This window comes from Orycteropus afer, unplaced genomic scaffold (genome assembly GCF_000298275.1).
Source record: "Orycteropus afer afer isolate SDZICR_OR568_19922 unplaced genomic scaffold, OryAfe1.0 scaffold00123, whole genome shotgun sequence".
NCBI lineage: Eukaryota > Metazoa > Chordata > Mammalia > Tubulidentata > Orycteropodidae > Orycteropus > Orycteropus afer.
In genome coordinates, this window is record NW_006921710.1 from 7,332,188 (window position 1) to 7,357,098 (window position 24,911).

General features: G+C 42.0%; 2 protein-coding genes across 2 annotated transcripts in view; one reads left to right on the forward strand and one right to left on the reverse strand.

The window, feature by feature from the left end:
* The window catches only part of ANGPTL2 (angiopoietin like 2), a 24,189-nt gene extending 9,961 nt beyond the window's left edge, over positions 1-14,228 (forward strand). Inside the window, exons 2-4 of the mRNA XM_007944321.2 lie at positions 10,554-10,747; positions 12,471-12,741; positions 14,029-14,228. Of these exons, the coding sequence (XP_007942512.1) occupies positions 10,554-10,747; positions 12,471-12,741; positions 14,029-14,228 (665 nt within the window). The remainder of the gene's footprint in view (positions 1-10,553; positions 10,748-12,470; positions 12,742-14,028) is intronic.
* The window catches only part of RALGPS1 (Ral GEF with PH domain and SH3 binding motif 1), a 392,441-nt gene that overhangs the window by 179,472 nt on the left and 188,058 nt on the right, over positions 1-24,911 (reverse strand). The window lies entirely within an intron of this gene.

Consider the following 24,911-nt stretch of genomic DNA (forward strand, 5'->3'; position numbering starts at 1 on the left):
TAAAAGCCCATGGATGAAAAACACCCCATGTAATCACACAGGAACAGTAACCAAAAAAAGAGAAAAGGGAAAAAAAGAAGAAAAAACAAGCAAACCTGCAGTATCTGGAGATAGGGCACTAAGGAAAAAAAAAAGTAGCGAAGGAGAATAATAAATGAAAAAAACAGGAAGAGTGCAAAAAGAAAAACAAGGAATGGGGTTAGTCATGAGAAAAAAGAAGGAGGGGAAAAGGGAAAAAAAAAAAAAAAAACCCTTAAATTGGTGGGGGGCAGAATTTCAACCAGGCACAGGGAAAAGAAAAAAAATGCTGAAAACTAGGACCTGGTAGGGGAAGATTAAGAATAATAATAAAGAGGACAAAAGTATTAATAATATTAGTTGGTTTGAAATGGACAAATACAAGCAAATTAATCACCGGGAAAAAGAAAGCGAAAAAGATAAAGAAAAAATCGGTGGAGGACTGGGTAGGGCACCCAGGCTCTGTCTGAGCACACAGACTGTGATGGAGTTTCTGTGGGCCCAGAGGTAGGTGGGCGTGGGGATGGCCACACCTCCATTCACCAAGCGGGTATAGGGTGTAGTAACAAGAAGAATGTCGTACCTTTTCAGTCTTGCAGGCCCCGAGTTTCCTTGGGGTTGCTGGAAAGCAGAACGTGTTTTTAAGCCCCAGAAATCTGCAAGAACACTGTCTCTTTGAATATCCAAAATAGTCAAGCTGCTTTTTAAAGCTTCAAAATGGCGGTGCCCTCCAGACCGGCAAAAGTCCACAGCTCAGCCCACCTTTCTCTTCACCTTCTCCATTTGTTCCCCAGCCACTGTGCACAGTCCTCCGTGCAGTCCCTGACTAGCAGGGTGATTTTGGGGTTAATTCTTAGGTCCTACCACCACTCGGGAATCTCCAAGCCATGTTGTCTGTGCTGTCAGGGTCGCTCAGGTCACTGCCAGACCACAGCTCCGTGTGTCTTCTTTTTTTGGTATTTTCATGCAAATTCTTCTGCTAGTTGTGGTTTAGTCCACTTTTGTATCCTTCCCTTCAAGGCTCAGGGGTCCAAGATTATCTTCTGTGTCTGTGTTAACTGGTTTCCCTTTTCTTTGTTGAAGAAGGTCTGTGCAGTCCTTCTGCCTAGTCCGCCATCTTGCTGGAACTCCCCACCTATATTTTTATATCCTCCTATAACGTAGGAAATAGGTACATTAGGCTGTGGTTCCCTAGTACAATGGTATGTTTTAAAATAGAAAATGAAATACATCACACTGTAGTTCCTATTCCTTCTGGAAGTCAAGCAATCGTCAATCCAGGTGAAAAGGTACTGGTCCCATGTGCAGATCAGCTCCAGTGGACGGTGCTTCTGAGCCTGAAGCACTGCAGAGAACTGGAGAAGCAGTGGCCACTCTGATGATGGTGAGGGTGACTGCGACCGCCACTGCTTCATCCGTCAAGTCACAGAGGCTGAGAGAAAGAAGCCCCATACCCAGGTTTCCTGCCTCCAGAGCTTGTGCTGTTTTCACTGTGCTTTACTGTCTTTTTTTTTTCCTTAAAATTTTATTGTTAAACAAAGTAAAATTCCCAAATTCATTACAAACTATGTAATCCAGAGACATTTCAAAGAACATTCTTTGCTAGCTTCTTCATAAACAAAAGCCATTCAAGTTCAAGGAGGGTCACCTTCCTTCTTGCTTTGCTTTCTCTTTTCCATCTTCTCTGGTACCTCGGGGAACTTATCACCAAAAGCCTTTTGAGGATGATGGAACGCTACCCCTCTGTTCCTCAGGCAGTTTTCCAAGGAAGACATTCAGCTAAATGCTCAGTCCCAGGAGATAAACCGTCAACTTGTTGCTGCAAAAGTCTGATGATCGGCATCTCACAGCCTGGAACTCCCAGCAGTTTGGCACTTGGCAAGCTCAAAGTAATCTAGAAAATCCTGGAGATGAGGCATCTGTGGCCAGCACACTAGCTACATAAATAGATTGCTGTGGTGAATTTATGCAGTAGATGCCACACAAAAAATATAAAGTAGAATTCAGTTAGCATCACACTACAGAGTTTCTAAAACAAAGCTGACTGGATTCACTGAGCCCAAAGGCTGTTGCACTATTGTAAATGTAATGAAGGATACTTCCCAGTGGTTTCCATCAGCATCACCGAAGTGCTCAGGCAGCAGAGAGACCTGCTTAGAGGAACACTAGAGGTGGTCTCTCCTGCAGTCCCTGAACCAGTACTGCCTCAACTTCAGCTCCCTCTGTACTGGAAATGGAAGAAGTTAATGTTGAAAAAAAACCCTGAGGATCCTGGCCATGTACCTCAAGAGGAGCCAACAAAGCTATAGGACCCAGAGTGGTGGTGGTGTTGCTATGTGCCATCGAGTTGGCCCCAACTCATGGCGACCCCTCCTTGGGTTTCCGAGGCAGTATCTCTACGGAAGTAGATTGCCCAACCTTCCTTCCGAGGAGTGGCTGGTGGGTTTGAACCGCCAGCCTTCTGGTTAGCAGTCAAGTGCCTTAGGCACTATGCTACCAGAGCGCCTAGGACCCAGAGTAGTTTAATGTTAACCTTTTTTAAAATGAATAAGTGATTTTTCTCTTACGATTTTTAAAACAGAATAACTTAAAATGACTGTATATGTACAGAAAAAATTTGCAAAGAAGAGACCAATTTTAGTTTAAATGACAAATATTATAGTTTTTTTTTTTAAATTAATGGTGAAATTAAGGTATCTTAGGTGGTATGTACAGGGTAGCATCTACAAGAACAGAAAATCCAATCAGCTGGCACTATCCCAGACACCTATGAAGACGACCACACTTCTCTACTACACAGAATTCCTTTTCCAGGATTTTGTCTGGATGCTGATTATTCTCTGCTGTGGGGTCCCTATTTCCAGATGGATTTACTATTCTTGGTTTTCAAACCAGAAAGAATAGAATGAAGGTGAAGGGAATGTAGCTGACAAAATGAATGAAGGCACAGGAAGTGCTAAGTGACTCTCAGCACTCAACTGGGAAGATCAGCATATCCTCACAGTCCCTGAGATGGCTTCAGTTCCCTAAGACCCACAGCGTAATAGGGGGCAGGCCCCCAACAATCCTAACATGGCATGATAATTGTAGCATTATGCAGTAGAAAGAAGCAGGGCTTGGAAGGCAAACCTGAGTTCTAATCCCAGATACTGCGTTTTGCAGTTGTGCGATTTCTCTGAGCCTTAGTTTCCGTATCAGTAAACCAAAGACATTAATACCCACATAGATTAAATGGAATCACATGTAAAGCACTTGGCAGATAGAAGGCACTGTTGTTGTTGTTAGGTGCCATCAAGTCATCTCTGACTCATAGCTACCCTATGTGCAGCAGAATGAAACACTGCCCGGTCCTGTGCCAGCCTCATGATCCTTGCTACATCTGAGCCCATCATTGCAGCCACTGTGTCAGTCCATCTCGTTGAGGGCCTTTCCCTTCTTTGTTGACCTTCCAGTTTACCAAGCATGATATCCTTCTCCTGACAACATGACCAAAGAAGGCACTACATATGGTAATACATATGGTAATCATCACTGTTATACTCCAATACAAATATCTATATCCATACCTATCTATCCATATGTGGCATTATAGGAACCCCAAGGATGATTAAGTACCTTTTCTGGGGTTGGAGATGACTTCCTGGAGGAGGTGACGAGGAGAGCCAAGGGCCTTGGAGATATGCTCTTGGAACCACTACTTGCAATCATCAAAGATCATGAAGACCAGGTTTGATGCAAATGACCCATTTTCAGAAGAAAAAAAGGACATGATACCAGAAATTGCAAACCAATTGGCTTGTGTACAAGCCCCAGTAAAACTGCAGGAAGATTATAAAAAGAAACTTATGAGCATTTGGAAAATGAAATGTCAACACAGGTTCTCTGAGAACAAACCAAACTAAACTGATTCCCTTTCTGGTAAAGGGTTAACTTCTTGGCAGAGCTCTGGCAGATAAGCGCCCAGTATCTATGGATTGCAACCATGGGTTCTGATAAGTGCCTACAGAAGAGTGCCACCAGTCTCTGGCCTGAGTGAGTCTTAGTCATTCTCATCACTGTACTCAGGGAGCCTGGGAGCACTGCCACTTCTATGTCCAGGGAGCTCCCTCATTCAAGAACCTCCAGACACCAATGACCACTGCACCCAGGGGGTCTCAGGGCCTCACTCCCATCAGTCCCAAAGAGCCAGAGTGAGTTGCTCACCTACACACACAGTGAGCCCCATGACCCCGATAATCTAACCTCTTCTTTTCATCATTGCTTTGAAGTTTGTGTCTCCTCCTGAAAAAATGCACTGATGGTAAGCTAGGAGTGGGCACAATGCTTTTCAAAGTGTCATTGGGAAGCAATACTGCAAATACCTGTTTATCCTGAGGTCAAACAGGCAGAAATAGCATCCCTTTAAGCTCTTTACGGGCCCTAAGAGCTCTTATTTGGGAGGTCTTGGAATGTATCATGTGCATTGAAATATACCCACCTCACACATCTAATATAATTTTTACTGTAAAGCATTTGAAAGGATTTTAATCATTTTTCTTTTGAAGTTGTTTGGCCAAGAGTTACTCAATTAATTTACAGTTGGCTCTAATTTCTCAGCAAACATCAGGCATGTTCAGGAATTCTTGGGAAGTAAGAAAATTCTAACCTACAGATTGTTTTCAAAAGTATTAATATTTTTATGAAGACTAAATTTAACAATTAATGAAACTGACAAGATGTTACACTTTGCAGATACTTAATTATGCACTTAAATTATAAGTGTATAAGTGTACTTTGATTTTACAGTTTTCTTTGAATAATTTAGAGTATGTAAGTTTTTTTAGACCTCAAATATTTTCAAGAACTCCAGAGAAGCTTGTTGGCCCGAGGCATCGTGCCTGTGGTGCCTGAGGATGAAAGTGGTCTGAGCAGTGGGCATAACCATTTGGACCTTTTTCCCAGAAGAACCAGAAATGACATTGTAATGTCAACTCTCAGGCCCTGAAGGAAGTTGAGATGCCTTTGGAAACAACCAAGATGGTCCTATGTTATTGTTTATACTCTGATTCAGTGAAAAGTGGTGACTGACATAGAATATATATGCCCATAATAAACATATTATTTCCCCAAGCCTTCTGGATAAATGATACTCAAAGCATCACATGTAATTGTTCTTCCCCTCCTCTCTCACCCTGGTAAGTGCCTGCCCTCCTGCCCTTACATGGGACTCTCAGCAAGTCGTGATGCTAGGTAGGGTGGAGACTCACACCTAAGTAGTCCATACGCCTTGGCATTCAGTAGTATTAATTTGGATAGGAAACTGCAGATCCAATTTCACCAGCTAGTCATTTTTCCTGTTAGAAAAATGTTTCAGGGAGTGGCGAAAAGACTTTTTGGAGATAGACTGTCAGTGAGAATAACTGAAAACAGCATACAGTTCTCATGCAAAAGCTGAATGTTATCTTAGTGTTATCAAAGAGGCCTCACCCCTGTGCCCATGCCTGGACTAAAACATTCAAAGCAGCAGCTACTCAAAACACTTCTCACTCTGCCCGGCCATACTCTGTGGCATAGGGTAGTCAAGTCCTGAGACTTGGGGCTGGGCTTAGGCGATAAGGAAGCCATTGGGCTGCTAGTTAGCCACGTGGTCTAGTCTAGGTCATGGCCCGGAAGAACTTTGTTCCTCTCCCCATGGAGACCACTCCTGCCCATACTCAGACCCTACTTTCTATCTGCTGCTTTCTCAGTTGAAGGGGAACTGCCAGTCTGATTGGTCAGGTGTTTACTCACAGGGCCACATTTCCCTAGGAGAAGGGTTCATTGCATTGAAAGCTGACACAGCTTACGAGCCCCTTTTTCTACTGGGGTCTGGGTAAGTAAGTTAGGCTAAAACTAGGTCTGCGGACCTGGCCATCCCAGATACACGAGGGGAAACTGGAAACAGGAAGCTACTCTTAGGCCTGACCTAGCTGGAGGTTCTAATTCAGCTTTACCAGAAAAGAACTGCATTGAGGGAAATGAGCACTGAATCAGCCACCAATAAGTGGTTCTTGGTTCCCAGGAGGCTGCGTTCCTCATACGCTTGAACCCTATGTCAAGAACTTCAGGAGAAAAGAGGTGGGGAGGGAATTTAGGCATTCAAACCTCGTCACCTGCAACACTTACCAGAATTCTATTATAATGGGGCTTGAGGAGCCCAAGACTTGTTCACTTTGCATTCAGATTTACAAACATACCTTCTTCCCCAGGTCTCTTGAGGTCTCTTTTAAAAGCCTATGTGCTCTCCACACCCTATGTTGCTGCTTTAGGGAACTACACAGATTCAACTCGGCCATGGCGGCTGCATTTTCCCTCACGTGGAACATTCCTGCCACAGCTCTGCTGACAGTGTAAATATAGTCTTTATAGAGATGAGGTTGGAGCACTCATTTCACTGAGCCTAGGTGCTGCCGAGTTAGTGTTGGCCTGGTGCACTGGGCAGAGCTGCCCTTTCAGAAGAGGGGCCAAGTAAAATACTGCCTGGGCACTTTGCACTGTGCCAGGGGAAAAGCTTCACCCACTGCACATTGAAAATTCAGTCTCATTGACAAAAAAGATTTCCATTCTTTATTTCAACATATCTTTGTGGCCTTCTCAGCTGAAGTTCTGACCTTTAAAATAAGCTTTTGTGGGAAACATCTATTGGCAAATAATCTTACATTTAATCTTTTAGAAATTCAAAAGCAAAATACTAACGATTTCAGCAAATCCAGTGACTGGGTTTTTTTTTTTTTTTTTTTTTTTGCGTGTGTGATGTTTGTACAGCTTCAAAACTGTCAGCTTTCTCTCTCAGAGGAAGGAAAATGCAATACTATTCACTGAGCACCTGCTCTGGCTAGCCTCTGTGCCAGGTGCTCTCAGGTGTGTGACAGCCTCCTAACAGGTGGAGTTTCTCCTCTGTCTTGAAGATGATGAAACTGAGGCTCACTCAGTAACCTGTCCAATGTCACACTGTGAGTAGGTGATGCCACTAAGATTTAAGCCAAGAGCTCCTGACCCCCAGTTTGGGCTCTTTCCCCTGTCCCATACTTCCCTCAACCATAGATTCTTTAATCCAAGTCAGATACCTTGCCTGGCCCTCCACAACAGTATTTCTGTAACAGCTATAGGTTTCTCATCATCATTTCTCATCCATCATTTAAGTTTCTGACCTTTACTACTGATGCCTTTAATGGAGCAAAGGGGAATGTGTTTGAATGCAGGGTTTCTGAGGGAAAATTGTGTTTAGAAAATGTGGCTCTTGACAAAGGCTAATGGGTCTTACGTGTCATGTAAAGTACAGGGTGCAGGGGACATAATGGAGGTTTGTTTGTAAAAACAGAAAACACTAAACACTTACACACTATCTTACCTCTGCTTCATGATTCTGGAAAACATGTCATGCCCAAATAGCTTAAAAGAAAGAACTGTCATATTTGTTTTTTAAAAAAAGGAAAACTTCTACACCATAAAGACATACAAGTAGTAGGAAAATAGGCAAAAGACACCAAAAGATAAACACAAAAGAAAAATTAAAAAATTTAAAGTATAAAACCTTGACAAAAAAGAACTTTATTTATTTATTTTTAACCTGGGTGACTAGCAAAGATTAAAAATAGTCCTAGGGACAGTGAGAGATGTCAGCTTGGGCCCCTAACCCTTGAGGTCATGATGGTTGGGGAAAAAAGAAGAAAGCTTTAGAGTATGGGCTCTGGACCACCTAGGCTACGTGGGTTCGTATACTGGACCCTTACGAGCCATGTAACCTCAAGGCATCACCTAATGTCTCTGTACTGAGGTTTCCTCATCTGTGAAATGAGAATACTACTACCTATGGTGTCAGAATGTCAGGAGGATCAGGCTTCTTAATACACAGATAGGGCTTGGAAAGTTGGCTATTTTTATCATGTTATTAGTGTTACTACTACTTTAAGGAGCCCTAGTGTGCAAAGGCTGAGCACTCAGCTGCTAACTGAAAGGTCAAAGTCTGAACCCACCAACTGCTCCATGGGAGAAAAGATGATCCAGTGATCTGCTCTCATCTAGATTCCAGCCTAGGAATAAGCCTATAAGGCAGTTTGTTGTTGCTGCTGTTGTTGCCTTATATGGTTCTATGAGTTGGAATTGACCTGACAGCACTTAACAATAACCACTACTACTCAGACAGAACTCTCCTAAAGCCAGGAGTTCCTAACCTAGGGTTTGGCGTATCTAAAATATTGTGAGTCTAGGCATTTTTCTGATAGGAGATCCAGAGCTTTCTCTGACTTTCAAAGGAACTGTTAACCCCAAATTGCCTCAAAATACCTGCCTTTTAAAAAGATCCCTTTGCGGAAATGGCAAAGGTAAAGTTGAAACCATCGCCTGCACTCATAAAAGTAGCCCAGGCTGGGAGCCAAGAAGCTGACCTGCTACTCTCCCAATGGCTTCCAAAGCCTCTCCCTACATGACACCTTCTTCAAAGACAGCCTTTACATGTGATATCCCACAAGGAGCCCTATGATGACTCTACAGTAAGAGGTCTAGTGGCTTGTTTCCAGTGGGCGTTATTTTGCAGGCTTCTGCCGGATCTTCAGTCACCAGCATCCACATCAAGCAGCCTCTCATGTGCTCTGACTTGGTAAAGAGCTGGGAGGCCTCCCCACACCCACTGGCACGTTCTGCTCCAGCTGTCAGGGACAGACTTCCATTCTCTGCTTTGGTCCCTGGGGCTCTGAGCCGAACACAACTGAAACCTTTTTCTCCTTAATGAATGCTCCTTCTGGAGGTCCAGCCTTCCCTTCCCCAGGACAGATACTGAAGGGGGCTGAGAACAGGAAGTGGCACAAGACAAAGGAGGAAACAGCTGCTTGTGCTGCATTTGCTACCCAGGGTGGATGCGGGGTCCTGCCCCATCCACTGGAATCTGAGGGCTGGAGAAGTTGTAAATGAGCAAACAGGTACATGAGTGAGAATCCTCTTCCTGGGGGATGAAGGGAAGAGTCCTCCCAGGCTGTCAGTGGTAAGCACTCAAACCAATCTTTCTTCTCAGTGCCATATTGAGCACTAGTGACAGAGAGATGAGCAAGAAAGCTCCTGCTCTCCCATCAGGGGAGGTGTCTTAGTTCTCTAGTGCTGCTATAACAGAAACACTACAAGTGGCGGGCTTTAACAAACAGGAACCTGTTCTCTCACAGGTTAGAGGCTAGAAGTCCAAATTCACAGTGCCAGCTCTAGGGAAAGGCTTTTCTCTCTCTATCAGCTCTTGGGTAAGGTCTTTGTCTCCTTTCAATATCTATGGGCCCAGCAACCTTCTGAGATCTTCACGTGTCTTAGCATCAATCTTCCCCTGGGTCTAGGAAGTTCTTAGTGCAAGGACCCAAGGGTCCAAAGGACACGCTCCACTGGCTCTTCTTTCTTGGTGATACTGAAGTCCCTCCTCCTCTGCTTGCTTCTTTCTTTTATCTCTTATAAGACCATACTCCAGGGAAGCTCCCCTTACATTAGATTAAGGCTGTGATCTGAGTAAGGGTATTGTATTCCATCTTAACTCTACTACGATTGATTGGCTGATCACATCAGATTGCATCATGGGGTATGATCGCATCATTACATAACCACCACATTAAATCTGACATAACTGCCAAACCACTGAGAATCATGGCCCAGCCAAGCTCACACAGATTTTGGGGGGACACAATTCAATCCACGACAGTGAAGATGACCAAATATATCTGTAAGGCCTCAGAAAAAGTCCACCTGAGACGTCTAATAAAGACCATAAAACTCCAAATGTTTCCAGTTCAACCATCACGTGTGGACTAGTAGAGCCCAAACACCAGCCAGGAAGGAATTTGAGACATGTGATCTAAATAGGAAAAGCTGGTACACCTGCCACTGGTAGGGAATGTCTCTCACACACACAGGGAAGTGACAAGATTCCACAGCAAATTCAAGGTGTCCCTCACTTAACATCAGAGCAGCCTCGACTGCCTAGAACAGCACCTGCCAGTGGCTCAGACTTAATAGTTGTGGAATAAGCATACAAATTAATAGAAAGAACAAAACAGGATTTTTGTAGCACTTTTGATCTTAACTATTCTCACTGTGGAAATACTTTGAAGAAAAGCTGAAGCAAAGTGTGTCAGTCTTACTCATTCTAATTTGCCCAGTCTTCCTTCCAAGGAGTGACTGGGGTTGAACCGCCAGCCTTCTGGTTAGCAGTCAAATGCCTTAGGCCCTACACCACCAGAGCTCCTATTGAATGACTAGGTCTTTGAAAAAATCTTCTAAAGGTTCCTCACACCAAGGACTTTTAAAATTTGAGGTAGAACCCAGCTAGTTTGGACTTGCTAATTGAAGTATGTACCTTCTTGTTGATATGACTGACATCTGAATACAGAGGACATGAAGCCATTGGCAGAAGGACATGGAAGGGGGAATACCTGCCAGAGGTTGTGTCTGCTTAGAGTAAAGCTGGGGGTGAGGAATGAAGGAGAATGTGACTCAGGTCAGCAGTGAGGAAAAAGGAGGTCTCATGTATGCACATCTGTCCCCAGGCCCATGGAGAGACTGCTTACAGGCCCTGGAGGATGGCCATGACACCAGCTCCATCTACCTGGTGAAGCCGGAGAACACCAACCGCCTCATGCAGGTGTGGTGCGACCAGAGACACGACCCTGGAGGCTGGACCGTCATCCAGAGGCGCCTGGATGGCTCAGTCAACTTCTTCAGGAACTGGGAGACATACAAGGTGAGAACTGGCAGGGCCTGTCTGTGCTGCCCACAGAAAAACTGGCCTACCCCAAGAGAGGCCTGACTGATCAGCAAAAGAGCCACTTGGAGGGAAGGAGCATACTGACCTGGTCAAGGCCTATGTAGCCCCAAACAGTAAATACCTGAAGAGAGAAAAGATGTGGACAGTGCTAATTTTGTAAACCCACCAGGGATGGTGAGGACTAGCATCGTCCCTGCCTGCTTCTAGAAGGTTAGAAATAATGTACCTGCAGCTGACAAGAGTTAGGAATTCAGGCCAAAGAAGCCCCACAGGACACATAGGAGTTTAGAAATACCAGGTAGGGAGTGGTTCCTCACTTAAGGCTGGGTATGGGGAGCACCCTATTCAACCTGGGGTTTCCATGGGGGAAGATCTGTTCTTGAAGCCCAGAAGGTCCTGGGAGAACTACCCAGTGAACCATGCAGGTCCTAATTCCAGGGCTCATCCTGTGAGTACCCTAATCCTGAGGGAACTGAAATGCTCATCTTTGTAGTAGGAAAGACTACTGGAGCTCAGCCAGACATCTTTCTCTTTCTCTAAACAAAGAGGTACTAAGGATGGTGAGATCAGTAGAAAGTGGAAAAGTGGTGATTGTGATCCACAGGCCTCTGACACCACAGCTCACAAACTACCTTTAGCCATGATGCCTCTAGCACATAGCTGTCAGGCGCCCTTCTTGGCTCTCCTTCTAGTCTGGCTGCCCTCCAGTCTACCACCTGACTGCCTGTGTCCTTTTCTTTCTTCTCTTTCTCCTCTATCTCCTAATTCAGAGGTTCCTGAAGGTTCAGTCCTTGACCATTTCCTCTTCCCTTTCCACATTCTTTCTTGGAGGCAGTAGAGCGCAGCAGTTAAGACTGGGTTCCTGGCTCAAATCCTGGCTGACTACACATACTCTGTAACCTTAGGCCTCGCTGTGACTCAGTTTATCCACTCTAGGGAGGATAATGATAGTACTTTGTTTTTAGAGTTGGCATGAAGATTAATAAATAATCTATGTAAAATTCATATAACACTGCCAGTCCATTGTTAAGTACTCGATAAATAGCAGCAGAATATTGGTTACTATTATTAATTACTTCACTCATTTTCAAGACCTGAATGGTCAATACTGAATCGATTGAGGACCCCCAAAACTACCTATAAAAATAGTAACAACAAAACCACTATATTTTGACCCAAAAGGGAGCCCAGGTAGCACACTTTTGTCACAGCTCACCTCTGTCTGTTGCTTTGTGACGCTCACACATAGTCTTGTTAAGTGGGTGCTAGTCCTAGTCCCCAGAGAAGGAAACTGAAGCTCAGAGAAGGTTTAAGGGATTTCCCCAAGGAATACTTGTTGCATGCCTACTGTGTGCTAGGCTCTCAATTCACTATATCTCATGTGTTCCCATAGCACTCTTGCAGGGAAGGCAATACAGCACCCCCCATGTTACAGTGCAGAATCTGGGGTTCACACAACGCCTAGCACAGAGTAAACCCTCTCTGAAGACTTTTAAGTGAATGCCTGAAAGCAGAAAGCAAAATGACTCCTCCAGTTACAGAGCTAACAGCTGGGGATTTGAACTGAGGCCTGCCTGGACGAGCCTTACACTCTGCTTGTTTCCATGGCCCCTCTGCCCAGGGCCAAGCGGCCAACAGCTGGCCCTGCTCATTGTGAGCACTACATGTTCCACACTAACGCTCTCCGGGTTTTCCCCAGCAAGGGTTTGGGAACATTGACGGCGAATATTGGCTGGGCCTGGAGAACATTTACTGGCTGACAAACCAAGGCAACTACAAACTGCTGGTGACCATGGAGGACTGGTCCGGCCGCAAGGTCTTTGCAGAATATGCCAGCTTCCGCCTGGAGCCTGAGAGCGAGTATTACAAGCTGCGGCTGGGGCGCTACAATGGTAATGCTGGTGACTCCTTCACTTGGCACAATGGCAAACAGTTCACCACCCTGGACAGAGACCATGATGTCTATACAGGTAAGAACAGTGGGCTCCAACGCAAGTGTGGGACAGGGAAAAACGGTTAACCAAAGTCAGAGTTCCCTGATTCTACGGCTTGGGAACAAGAGAATCTCTGGGCAGTGGGCAGTTGAATCAAACTGCCCAGCCTGCTTCCCAACCCCTGGGGGTCACTTCCTCTGCCCACTGTCACCACTATACTGGCCCCTGGGGACACAGATTCCCTTTGTATAGGTGGACTGAGGTAGCATTTACAAAAAGGAAAAGGCCCACTCTTGGCAAAGCCAAATGTTGTGCTGGGTTGTGCCCTCACATCACCTGTCTGAGGCCCTAGGTCAGACAACATATCCCCGTGGACTTTAGGCCATATTTCCTGGGCACCAATGCTGGCCACACCTCCTATCAGTATGCATCCTTGGGCATGCTTCTTAATCTCTGAGCCTCAGTTTCCTTACTTGGAAATGAGGACAATACCTACCTTGCAGGGTGATGAGGTTAGAAATAATGTACCTGAAGTATTTAGTCTGGACTTGGCATATAGAAGGGCTTGATACAAGTGGCTCTCTTTATGGTTCGTGTTATTAGCATGTAATACTAACAATGCTGTAAGGAGCTGTATGAGGTTTGGAGAGTTGAAATTTGTCCAAGATTACATGCTTCAAAGCTAGGTCTTTACTAAGAAGGCCTTATTAACCAGAAAACAAGAGAGAAAGAGAAAATTATAAGAAGCACACATATAGTCTGGCCCTGAGTTCAGGCATCAGACCCCCACAGGTAATACCTCCCAAGGCCCTACCTCAATTTCTTCAGATGAAGGCCTCTGGGCCCTGATAGGCTGACAAAGTCTGCCATGCTCAGGCTGTTCCTTGAGGCTGGCACCATCTGACTGCTGACCCCACCTGCTGGCCAAGGCTAAGTCTGTTCTAATAGGCCAACTCAGTCCCCTCCAGCCCCAGCTGCTCACTTAGTCCTTGTCTGAAGGCTGCTCCCACCCCTCTGAGGGGTAAGCCATGGGGACTATCCTATACTTCAGGCAAGACCTGCTGCCTGCATTCCAGGAGAGGGGACTCCTCACTCCAAGACTCCAGTGCAGCCACACTTAAGCAGACAGCTCTCACAACATTGGGCAACAGGTAGAACATGACCTGCCTATGGCTGTTACCACACAGACACCACTACCACTACCACCACTGACCAGAGAGCCAACCTTGTTTGGCTCTGTGATAGTCCTGGAGCAGAGCAAACAAGGGACATGAGTAAAATCGCCTCCTTCCAGAGAGCTGCTCACTCCCTTCTCTTCTGCAGGAAACTGTGCCCACTACCAGAAGGGAGGCTGGTGGTATAATGCCTGTGCCCATTCCAACCTCAATGGGGTCTGGTACCGGGGAGGCCATTACCGGAGCCGCTACCAGGATGGAGTCTACTGGGCTGAGTTCCGAGGAGGCTCCTACTCACTCAAGAAAGTGGTGATGATGATTCGGCCCAACCCCAACACCTTCCACTAAGCCAGCTCCTCCTCCTGACCTCTTGTGGCCATTGCCAGGAGCCCATCCCGGCCATACTGGCCCCAGCACAAAGACCCAACTCCTCGCTAGTTCATCTTGGGGCTGGGAGGACTGGGATTCAGGACTCTGTTTTCCAAAGTCACTGAGGCAGACAACGGAACTGAAATGATACAGTATTCTCTGTCCCTACTACTTTTCTTCACACCAGACAGCCCCTCATATTTTTAGGACAGGACAGGACTGTAGACAAGTTTTTCTTTAAATGAAGTCCCTACATCCATAATAAAAACACAACTGCCAAATACCTTCATAACATATGTGTGTATGAACCAACCTTGTACACTTATGTGTTTATACATAAGTAGACAACATATTTAAATATATATGCATTTAGATATATATCACACAATATATCTAGATACGTATATAGATTTGCCATTCAATTCACAGATGTCAGTATTGTTAACATCAGCTTTGCTTTTAGACGAAAAACATTTCATTCACATTGTGTTACTTAAGAATAGATCACAAACTGTGTAGCTCAATTCAAAGAATACTCGCTGGCATCTGTAGGTCTGGATTCTTTTAGTAATGTCTACAATGGTATTCTCTTACACAGGCGTTCCATATGAGGGTACCCTTAGGACACATAACCAAACTTCAAAATCCACTTTTCCCCATTCTTCGGACTTTTCATCCATCCATCCACACACTTACCCATTCACACTCAACAGCCAATCATTAAGTGCTTTCTATGTGTCAGTCTCTAGCCACTCACTATACTTCAAATCACTTCTTCTGGTCTCCCCTGCTTCTCACCTATGCATTCCTTACCTCTTCTGTTGCAATATCCTTTCTTCCAAGGTAACACACCTTAGCCTATGAGTAGGAAATATTCTGGGCTCCAGGTTTATGGTCAGGAAAGGGAAGGCGAGACTCAAAAGCTAACCACTGGCCATATAGATAATGTATTCGCAGTTTTGTATTTTCCATTCACACTTTAGCCTACATGTCATTTTAACCTTCACAGAAATAATAATCTACCTTGTCCAGAAAATATTCACTTTAAGAGAAATTATGATCTGATTTTGGGGACCCTCAAACAGCTACAGGCCAAAGGTCCTGTGGTCTCAGGCTGACTTGGAAGTCAGCTTCTTATCCCCAAACTATACTTCCCTGGAGAACACCAAAAATGAGAACTAGCCACTTCTCATGAGTTTACTGAACAATCAGGGGCCACCAGACTCCTCAGCTGGAACCCTGCAGTGTGAGGTGGCTTTGTGAGTCCTGTCAGCCACGAAGTATCAGACTCATCACTACTGGGACTGTTGCCAAGCAGGGAGCAAGGGGATGAGTCAAGAAGGCAAGATCCTCCCCAGTGGGCACATGGGTCGGTGTGCGAGGTGTTGGACAATTTGGTACTGTCCATGTCTGGGTGTGTGCCTATTACCTCAGCATTTCTCAAAGAGTGTACCATGTAGCATGTTTTGTGTATATAAAAGGGAGGGTTTTTTGTTTTGTTTTGTTTAATATATTCCCAGATTATCTTTGTAATGACACAAATCTGCAATAAAAGCCATCAGTGCTATTTGGATGTATCTACACTGTGCATTATTGTTTTAGAATGCCTTCTTGGGGCTCCCATATCAGGGCCTCTTTAAGTAAAAGGAGGAAAAGATTCAGCACCCAAGACATTCACCAAAATCATTTACATCACATTTTCTCTACCTTCGGTTTCTACCTAATATCCTCTCCCCTCAGGCTCCCAACCACGTGCCCTATACTTCCATCCCACTCATTCCAATCCAACATGTGCACTAACCAGCATAACTGTCTTTTGGTAAAACAAATCTGTGGTTTGGGCACATGTTTCTAGGCATGACAGGAAACTCCAAAGCCATAAGGAAGACTTAAGGATGACTAAAGAAAACCACAAATTTTCTGCCTTCCAAAAAACAAAACAAAAAAGACAGGACTAAGATTGGAAGATAAATATCAAAACAGAAAAACATTCGCAACATAGATGGGAAATACAGGATTAATATTCTTGCTATACCAACACTTTTTCAACTTAAGAAGATAAATGCAAATACTGTGATAGAAAACTTGGCCACACCAACTAGGATGACTAATATATTTAAAAGAGTGGAAAATAACAAATGTTGGAGAGGATGTGGGGAAATTGGAACTTTATCCATTCCTGGTAGGAATGCAAAATGGTACAATTGTTGTAGAAAACAGTCTAGGGATTCCTAAAAAACAACAACAACGAGAAACAGAACTACCATATGACAAAGCAATTTTACTCCTATACTCTAGGGATCTATCAGAAGTGACATGAACAGAACTACGCACACCTATGTTCATTGCAGCACTATTTACAATGGCAAATAGATGGAAACAACTGTCCATCAATGGATGAATGGATAAGCAAAATGTGGTACATACAATGGAATACTACTCAGCTATTATGAAAAATGAGTTCCAAAAACATTTTGCAACATGGATAAACCTGGAGGACATTATGTTGAGTAAAATACACCTATCACAAAAAGAAATACTACACTGCACATGTTCTCACTTTTATGAAATAACAATAGTAAATATACAGAGATTAATGATCATTGGTGGAAACCTGGTGTGGGGGGGTGATAAGAGGGGAAATGTTCCCTAGTGAGTAGTAACATTTGCTTATAATGATGGGAAAGATGGCACCAAATTGGGTGAAGTTTCCACGGCTTGACTAACGTAATTGATGTTGATAAGCTGTACAATAAGGAAAAATTATGAATTGGCAAATACTAGGTTATACGTAATTTTGCAACAGTAACAACATCCAAACACAGATGGGGCTACATATGCTGATACAAAGTTGACACAGCCAATGACCTCACAGAATTTGTTCTCTTGATTTGAAGGCTTATGGTCTTGGTCTTGTGAGACTATCCAGTTAAGTGGCATAACATAGTTCTTAAAGTTTATGTTCTACTTCCCAGTATGGTATGCAGTGTCTGGGATCTTAAAAGCTTATGAGCAGCCTCTTAGATATAACTATTGGTCTCTTCATCTGGAACAAAAGAGAAGGAAACCCAAGAATGAGAGAATGAACCAGACTATAGGACTCTGTCTCATGAACCACTGCCACCTCTACCATGAGAACAGAAGAACTAGATGATGTCCAGCTACCGTTACTGACATTCTCATCAGGGACACAACAGATGGATCCTGACAGAAAGGGAGAAAAATGTGATGCAGACCTTAAATTCTTAAAGAATCCAGACTTACTGAACTATTAAGGTTGGAGAAGTTCCTGAGACCATTATCCTGAGTCACTGTTCAAACTTTGAATTGAAACTATCCCCTGAAGTCACCTTTAAACTAAGTAACAGTTTAGTTCATAAAGTGAAAATTGTCACCCTTGAGTATTGCATTCTTTTTTTTAAAAAAAATTGTCTATGTAAGACCAAATGGACAAATGTCTAAAAACTGTTGAATTAGAGAAGGTTTTTCTGTGTATGTTTTCAACAGAAATAAAATATTGATTTAAGAAACTGGCAAAATACACAAACACATTATAAGATTCAAGAATGGTTAGTAAATAAGAAGACATTCTCAAACTCAGTAATAACCAGAGACATGTATCAAATCAAGGATAAGCCATCAATAGATGGTGGACAAGGCACATAGAATACCCAGACCCTCCATAACAAAGAGTTGAGAAACCAAGTGAAATGGATAGGGATGACACTCCTGCAGCCCAGAGCTTCAAAGGAAAGGATAATAAAGTAGATCAAATACTGATTAGAGTAAGAGACTGAATGAAAACAATGAACAAGGAGGTATAGGGAGCAGCAAATTGCCGATGGGCTCCATACAACATAGTCATTTTGAACTGCTGCAAGCAGCATTCTAATCAGGGCAGGAACCAGATAACTAGCTTTGCTTGCCCAGACCTACACTGGCACCCACATCAGTGATCAGCAACCAGAGAGGTGTGATCCCTACCCCCACCTGTACAGCCTCCTGGTGACCAGAGGTGTGCCCCATCCCCAACAGCTGCCAATCACCCCTTCAAGTGCCAGTGCTATATGGCTGTTTTTTTCCTTTCTTCTTAATTCTTCCCTCCTCTTTTTCTTTTCTTTTTTCTCTGACTATTCTCCTTTTTTTTTTTTTTTTTTGGATCCTATGGAGCAGGTGTCATACCCCTGCCACCTTCTTGGTCAGCAGGGCCTGCTGTTGCATTTCTGTGATCAACAGGGCGTACTCTTGCCCCAGCCATGTTTGGTAGCCAGTGTTCATACCAGTACTGTGCTGCTTTCTCTTTTTTTTTTCTTTCTTTCCTCAGAGTTTTTTTTCTCTTCCTCACGCCACCCCCCCTTTTTTGGGATCCTGTAGAGTGAGTGCCCCGCATCCCGCTGCCTTCATGGTCAGCAGCATCCTCCTACCCCTCCACAGCCAGTGATGCACACTCTCACAGAACAAGCACTGTGTTGACACTGCAGCTGGTGTTTGGTAATTAGTGCTTGTGCCAATACTGTGCTTTTTTTTTTTTTTTTTTTTCCCTTTCTTCGCATGTTTTTCCTCTTCCTACTCCCTTGTTTTTTTTCTTTTTCCCTTCCTCTCCCCCACCCTTTTCTATCTTGCAAAACAGATGCCCAGCCCCCTGCCACCTCCTTGATCAGCAAAGCCTGCCCTCACCCCTCCATGATTGGCAGTGTGTGTTTCTGTAGAGCAAGTGCCACACTTCCACTGCTGCTGTCTTTGGTGGCCTGGGCATGTGCCAGTATTGTGTAACTGTTTTTTTTCCTTTCTCTTTTATTTTTCTCTTTCTTCTTTGGGTTTCTCTATCCTAGTTCTTTCCCTTTTCTTATTTTCTTGTCCCTCCCCTTTTTTTTCCACCATCAATCAGGAACCAGAAACCCTACCCAGTCACAGGTGCCACACCTGCCACCATGCTCACTGAGTGAGTGCCACTACCCACTCCAGCACCCTAGATCAATGACAAACAGTGCTTAACTCCCACCCAGCCTGCCCTCTGCTCTATATGTCCAGCAATTAGAGACTCATGCCCACACTTCCAACTGCTACCAAATTCACCTGAAGACAGGTGGTAAGCACCAAAGTGCTGCCAAACTGTGACCAGAGTAGCATGCCTACCCTTTTGCCTGAATATATTGAAATAAAAACAATACAAAAAATCAGGTTGAAGTAAACCAACAATCAATCAACAAATTAATACAATAATATCACAATGTCTCAGATACAAACACACAACTTCAAATCACCCCCCCCACACACACACACACAAACAGGACAAGGTGGCTCATACAATTGACCAAAATACAAAGCCAGAAAATCTTCCACAGAAGAAATGCTATTGGAACTACATGATAAGGAATTAAAAAGATTACAATTAGGTCCCTTCAGCAGATTGAAAAAGAGATCAAGGAAAACAAAGACAATCTGAGGAAATGATAGACAAAATCAAGAAAAATACAAACAAAACTTCAGAAGAACTCAGGAAAACAATACAAGAACATATTGACAAAATAAATGGAAAATTAGAAATCATACAAAAACAGCAAGTACAAATCCAGAAGATTAATACTAAAATTTCACAAATAGATAACACACTGAAAGAGCAAAAGAGTGGAAATGAATTGATGGAAGAAAGAATTAGTGAAATTGGAGACAAAACTTTTACTACTAACCTTCTAGAAGAACAATCAGAGAAACAAATGAAAAAATGAAGAATTTAAGAATTATGTGGTACATGATCAAGAGGAATAACTTGTAATTAGAATTTCAGAACAAGAAGAGATTTTAAAAAAACTGTCAAAGATTTGTTGGAAGAAAACTTTCCTAATACCATGAAAGCTGAGAAAATAGGCATTCCAGAAGCTAAATGAATCCCAAATAGGACAGACCCTAAAAGAAAATCAGTAAGACATACCATAAGCAAATTTTCTAAAACCAATGACAAAGAATCCTAAAAGCAGCTTGAGAAAAACAAAAAGTGACTTATAAAGGAGAACCAATATGACTAAGCTCTGATTTTGCAGCAGAAATCATGCAGGCAAGAAGGCAATGGGATGGCATTTATAAAACCCTGAAAGAAAAAAAAAATTGCCAACCAAATATTATATATTCAGCAAAACTATCTCTCAAATATGATGACAAAATAAGGACATTTCTAAACAAGTGGAAATTGTCTAGAAAACTAGACAATCTTCACAAGAAATGCTAAAGGGAGTCCTTTAGACAGAGAACCAACACGATGACAAAGAGACAACAACCTGAAATTAAGACATACAATAATATCACCTGGAAATTAACCCAGTTACAGAAGTATCAAAAATAAAACTAAAAGACTGAAAATTAAGACATCAACTTGTAACCAATGACAACTACAAGGCAAAAAGAGGGAGCAAAAAGTATAGTTACAGAACTTCAAAATGGAGAAGTAGTCAAGGTGATATCAAGTTAAAACAGACTGTTTTAAACTTACAAAGTTAATAAGAAATTACACGGTAACTTGAAAGAAAATTAATAAATTTTCTCATAAAAATAAAGAAGACAGAAATCATAAAGATTCAGTAAACATTAAAGCAACAGCAATGAGGGAAATGATAAGAAAATCCATAAACAAAATGAACTCAGCATAGAAAATTATATAGAACAAAGAAACCATCAGCACCAAACAAACAAAGTGCAAAATGACAACAGTAAATTCACATCTATCAATAATTAGACTGAATGTAAATGGATTAGCTGCACCAGTCAAGACACAGAGAGTAGGTGAATGGATAAGAAAATATGACCCATCAATATGCTATCTACAAGAGACATGCTTTAGACCTACAAACATAAATAGGCTAAAAATAAAAGGATGGAAAAACCTATCAAGCAAATGGCAACCAAAAAAAAGTGGGAGTCGTGATATTAATTTCTTATATAAAGTAGACTTGAAGGCAAAAACCAGCAAAAGAGACAAGAAATGATATTATGTCATGATTAAAGGGTTGATCCAACAAGAGAACGTACCCAAAGAAAAAGCCCCAAAATACATAAATCAAACTTTAACAAAACTGAAAAGAGAAACAGAATAATAATAGATTATAATACACCACTTTCAACGAAGGACAGAACAATTAAAAAGAAGCTCAGCAGAGCTACAGAATATCTAAGCAACACAATCAAGCAACTTTACCTCATAGACATACATAACAGTCCATCCATTATACATTCTTTTCCAGCACATAGAACATACTCCAGCATAGATCATATGTTAGGCCACAAAGAAAACGTCAATAAATTTAAAAACATTGAAATACTACAAAGCATCTTCTCAGATCACAATTCTGTATTAGAAATCCTTAACAGGAAGATCAAGGGGGGAAAAAAATCCAATACATGGAAACTGAGTAACACCTGCTTAAAAACTACTGGGTAACAGGAGAAATAAAAAAATTCCTTGAAACAAACAATAAGAAAGCATAACATACCAACATCTTGGGGTCACAGCAAAAGCAGTGCTCAGAGGTCAATTTATAGCAATAATGTACACATAAAAAGAGAAGAACCAAAACCAGCACCTTAACCCAATAGCTCCAACAATTAGGAAAAAGAAACAGCAAACAAAGCCTACAGTCACCAGAAGAAAGGAAATAATAAAGATTAGGGCAGAAATAAATGAGACAGAAAACAGAAAAAAAAAAAAAAAAAAAAAAAAAAAAAAACAGAATGAGTCAACAAAACTAGAAGTCGGTTCTTTAAGAAGATTCATGAAATTGAGAGACCACTGGAAGATGTAACAAAGGAAAAAAAGGAGAAGATGCAAATAACATGAAAAAGAAATGAAAGTGGCAAACTAACAATTGAAAAAAGGACAATAACAGAATACTATGAAGAACTATACTTCAACAAATTTGATAACCTAGAAAACATGGACAAATTTCTAGAAACACAGTATCTTCCCAAACTAACACACTGAGGTACAAAATTTAAACTGACCTATAACAAAAGAAACAATTGAACAGGTCATAGGAAAAAAGTCCTGGCCCAGACTGCTTCCCTGGCAAATTCTACCAAAAATTCAGAGAAAAGCTGATACCAACTGTACTCAAACAGTTCTGTAACACAAAAAGGATAGAATAGTCCCAAATTCATTCTATGAAGCGAACATAACCCTGATACCAAAAGAAGGCAAAGACACTACTAAAAAAGAAAATCTTAGACCAATATCCCTCATGACCATATATGCAAAAATTCTCAACAAAATCCCAGCCAACAGAATTCAACAACTTATCAAAAATGTAATACATCATGACCAAGTGGGATTCACAACAGGTATGCAAGGATGGTTCAACATCAGAAAAACTATCAACATAATGTACCACATAAATAAAGCAAAGGAAAAGAAACCACATGACTGTATTAATTGATGAACAAAAGGCATTTTGTTCATCCAATACCCCTTCTTGATAAAAATGCTCAGCAAAATAGGAATAAGAGGGAAATTCCTCAACATAAATAAGGGCATATACACAAAATCAATGGCCACATTATTCTCAATGGAGAGAGACTGAAAACAATCCCCTTGTGAATGGGAACCAAACAAGGATGCCCTTTATCACTACTCTTATTCAATATTGAATTGGAAGTTCTAGTCAGAGCAATAAGGCAAGAAAGGGAAATAAAAGACATCCAAATTGGCAAAAAAGAAGAAAACCTATCTCTATTTGCAGATGATATGATCCTATACACAGAAAATCCCAAAGACTCAACAAGAAAACTACTGGAGCTAAGAGAAGGATTTAGTAAAGTGGCAGGATACAAAATCAACACACAAAAATCAGTCAGATAGATTCCTTTACACTAACAAAGAGAACTCTGTAAAGAAGCCAGGAAAACAGTATTATTTACAATAGCCACCCAAAAGATGAAGTACTTTAGGAATAAATCTAACCAGAGATACAAAAGACCTAAATAAAGAAAATTACAAAATACTTTTAAAAGAAACCTACTTAAACAGAAGAATATGTCATGGTTATGGGGAGGAAGACTTAACATTGTGAAAATGTCAATATTATCCAAAACAATCTACAAGTATAATGCAATCCTGATCCAGATTTCATCACCATTCTTTAACGAGATGGAAAAACTAATCAACTTTATGTGGAAAGGAAAGAGGCCCCAGATGCACAAAGCACAACTAAAAAAGAAGAAAAAAGTAGGTGACCTCTGCTCTTAAACCTACTATATAGCCACCGTAGTCAAAACAGGCTGGTATAGGTACAATGACAGACACATGGACCGGTGAAACAGAACTGAGAACCCAGAAGTAAATCCATTCACTATGGAGAGCTGATCTTTGACAAAGGGCCAAAACCTGTTAAATGGGGAAGAGATACTCTCTTTAACAAATGGTGCTAGCAAAACTGGATATCCTATTTGCAGAAATATGAAGCAGGATCCATATCTCTCACCCTATTCAAAAACTAACTCAAGATGGATCTAAGACCTACATATAAACCTAAAACCATGAGAATCATCAAAGAAAAAACAGGGGCAAACTTAGGGGCACTAACACACGGCATTAATACACAATCAAACATATCTCGAAATGTACAAACAACAGAAGACAAAGTAGATGACTGAGACTTCTTAAAAATTAAACATTGCACACATCAAAAGACTTCACCAAAAGAGTAAAAAGCAGACTGGGGGAAAAAAAATTGGCAGTGACATATTGGACAAGGTATTAATCTCTAAACTTTACAGAAAACGTCAATACCTCAACAACAGAAAGACAAACAATCCAATTACAAAATGGTCAGAGGACATGAACAGACACTTTACCAAAGATGACTCCCAGGCAGCCAACAAACATATGAAGAAATGCTGGCGGTTATTAGCCTTTAGAGAGATGCAAATTAAAACAAAAAGACACACCCATGTTCATCACAGCATTATTCACAATAGCAAAAAGATGGAAATAACCTAAATGCCCATCAATGGATGAATGCATAAACAAACTGTGGTATTATATACATAATGAAATATTATGCAATGTTAAAGAATAACATTTCTGTGAAACATTTCAAAACATGGATGAACTTGGAGGACATTATGCTGAATAAGACCACTACTATAAAAAGTTGAGAAAAGGTTTACTCACAGAAAGAAACATTCTTTGAAGGTTACCAGGAGTGGGAGGAGAAGGGTGGATAAATGCTAACTACAGAGTAGACACATAATAACTTGGGTGAAGGGAAAGGCAATATACAATAAGGAGGAGGTCAGCACAAAATGACCAAGGCAAAGGAAGACACTGGGAAGAGCACGAAAGTTAAAGGCAACAAAGTTGAATACTATTACATACACAATCCTGCAATGACAGTGATAATAATAATCAACGAGTGGTACATAGATAGACACTCAAGCTGAACGGGGTAGTAAGGTAAATGGGACTACACCCACAAATATATATATATAGGTTTGAAAGAGGATATTTCTATGGATAACTGCAAAAACGGCAAGGAGGCCACATGTTCTGACCTCCTCTAATCCCACAAGAGGAAGACAGGATTACCAGCAGTAACCCAAGGCCTATTCCTGCCAGGCCAGACATACTGCCTCCCTCCAGCCCTTTCTCCAACTGTTCCTCCCAAAGCACCCACC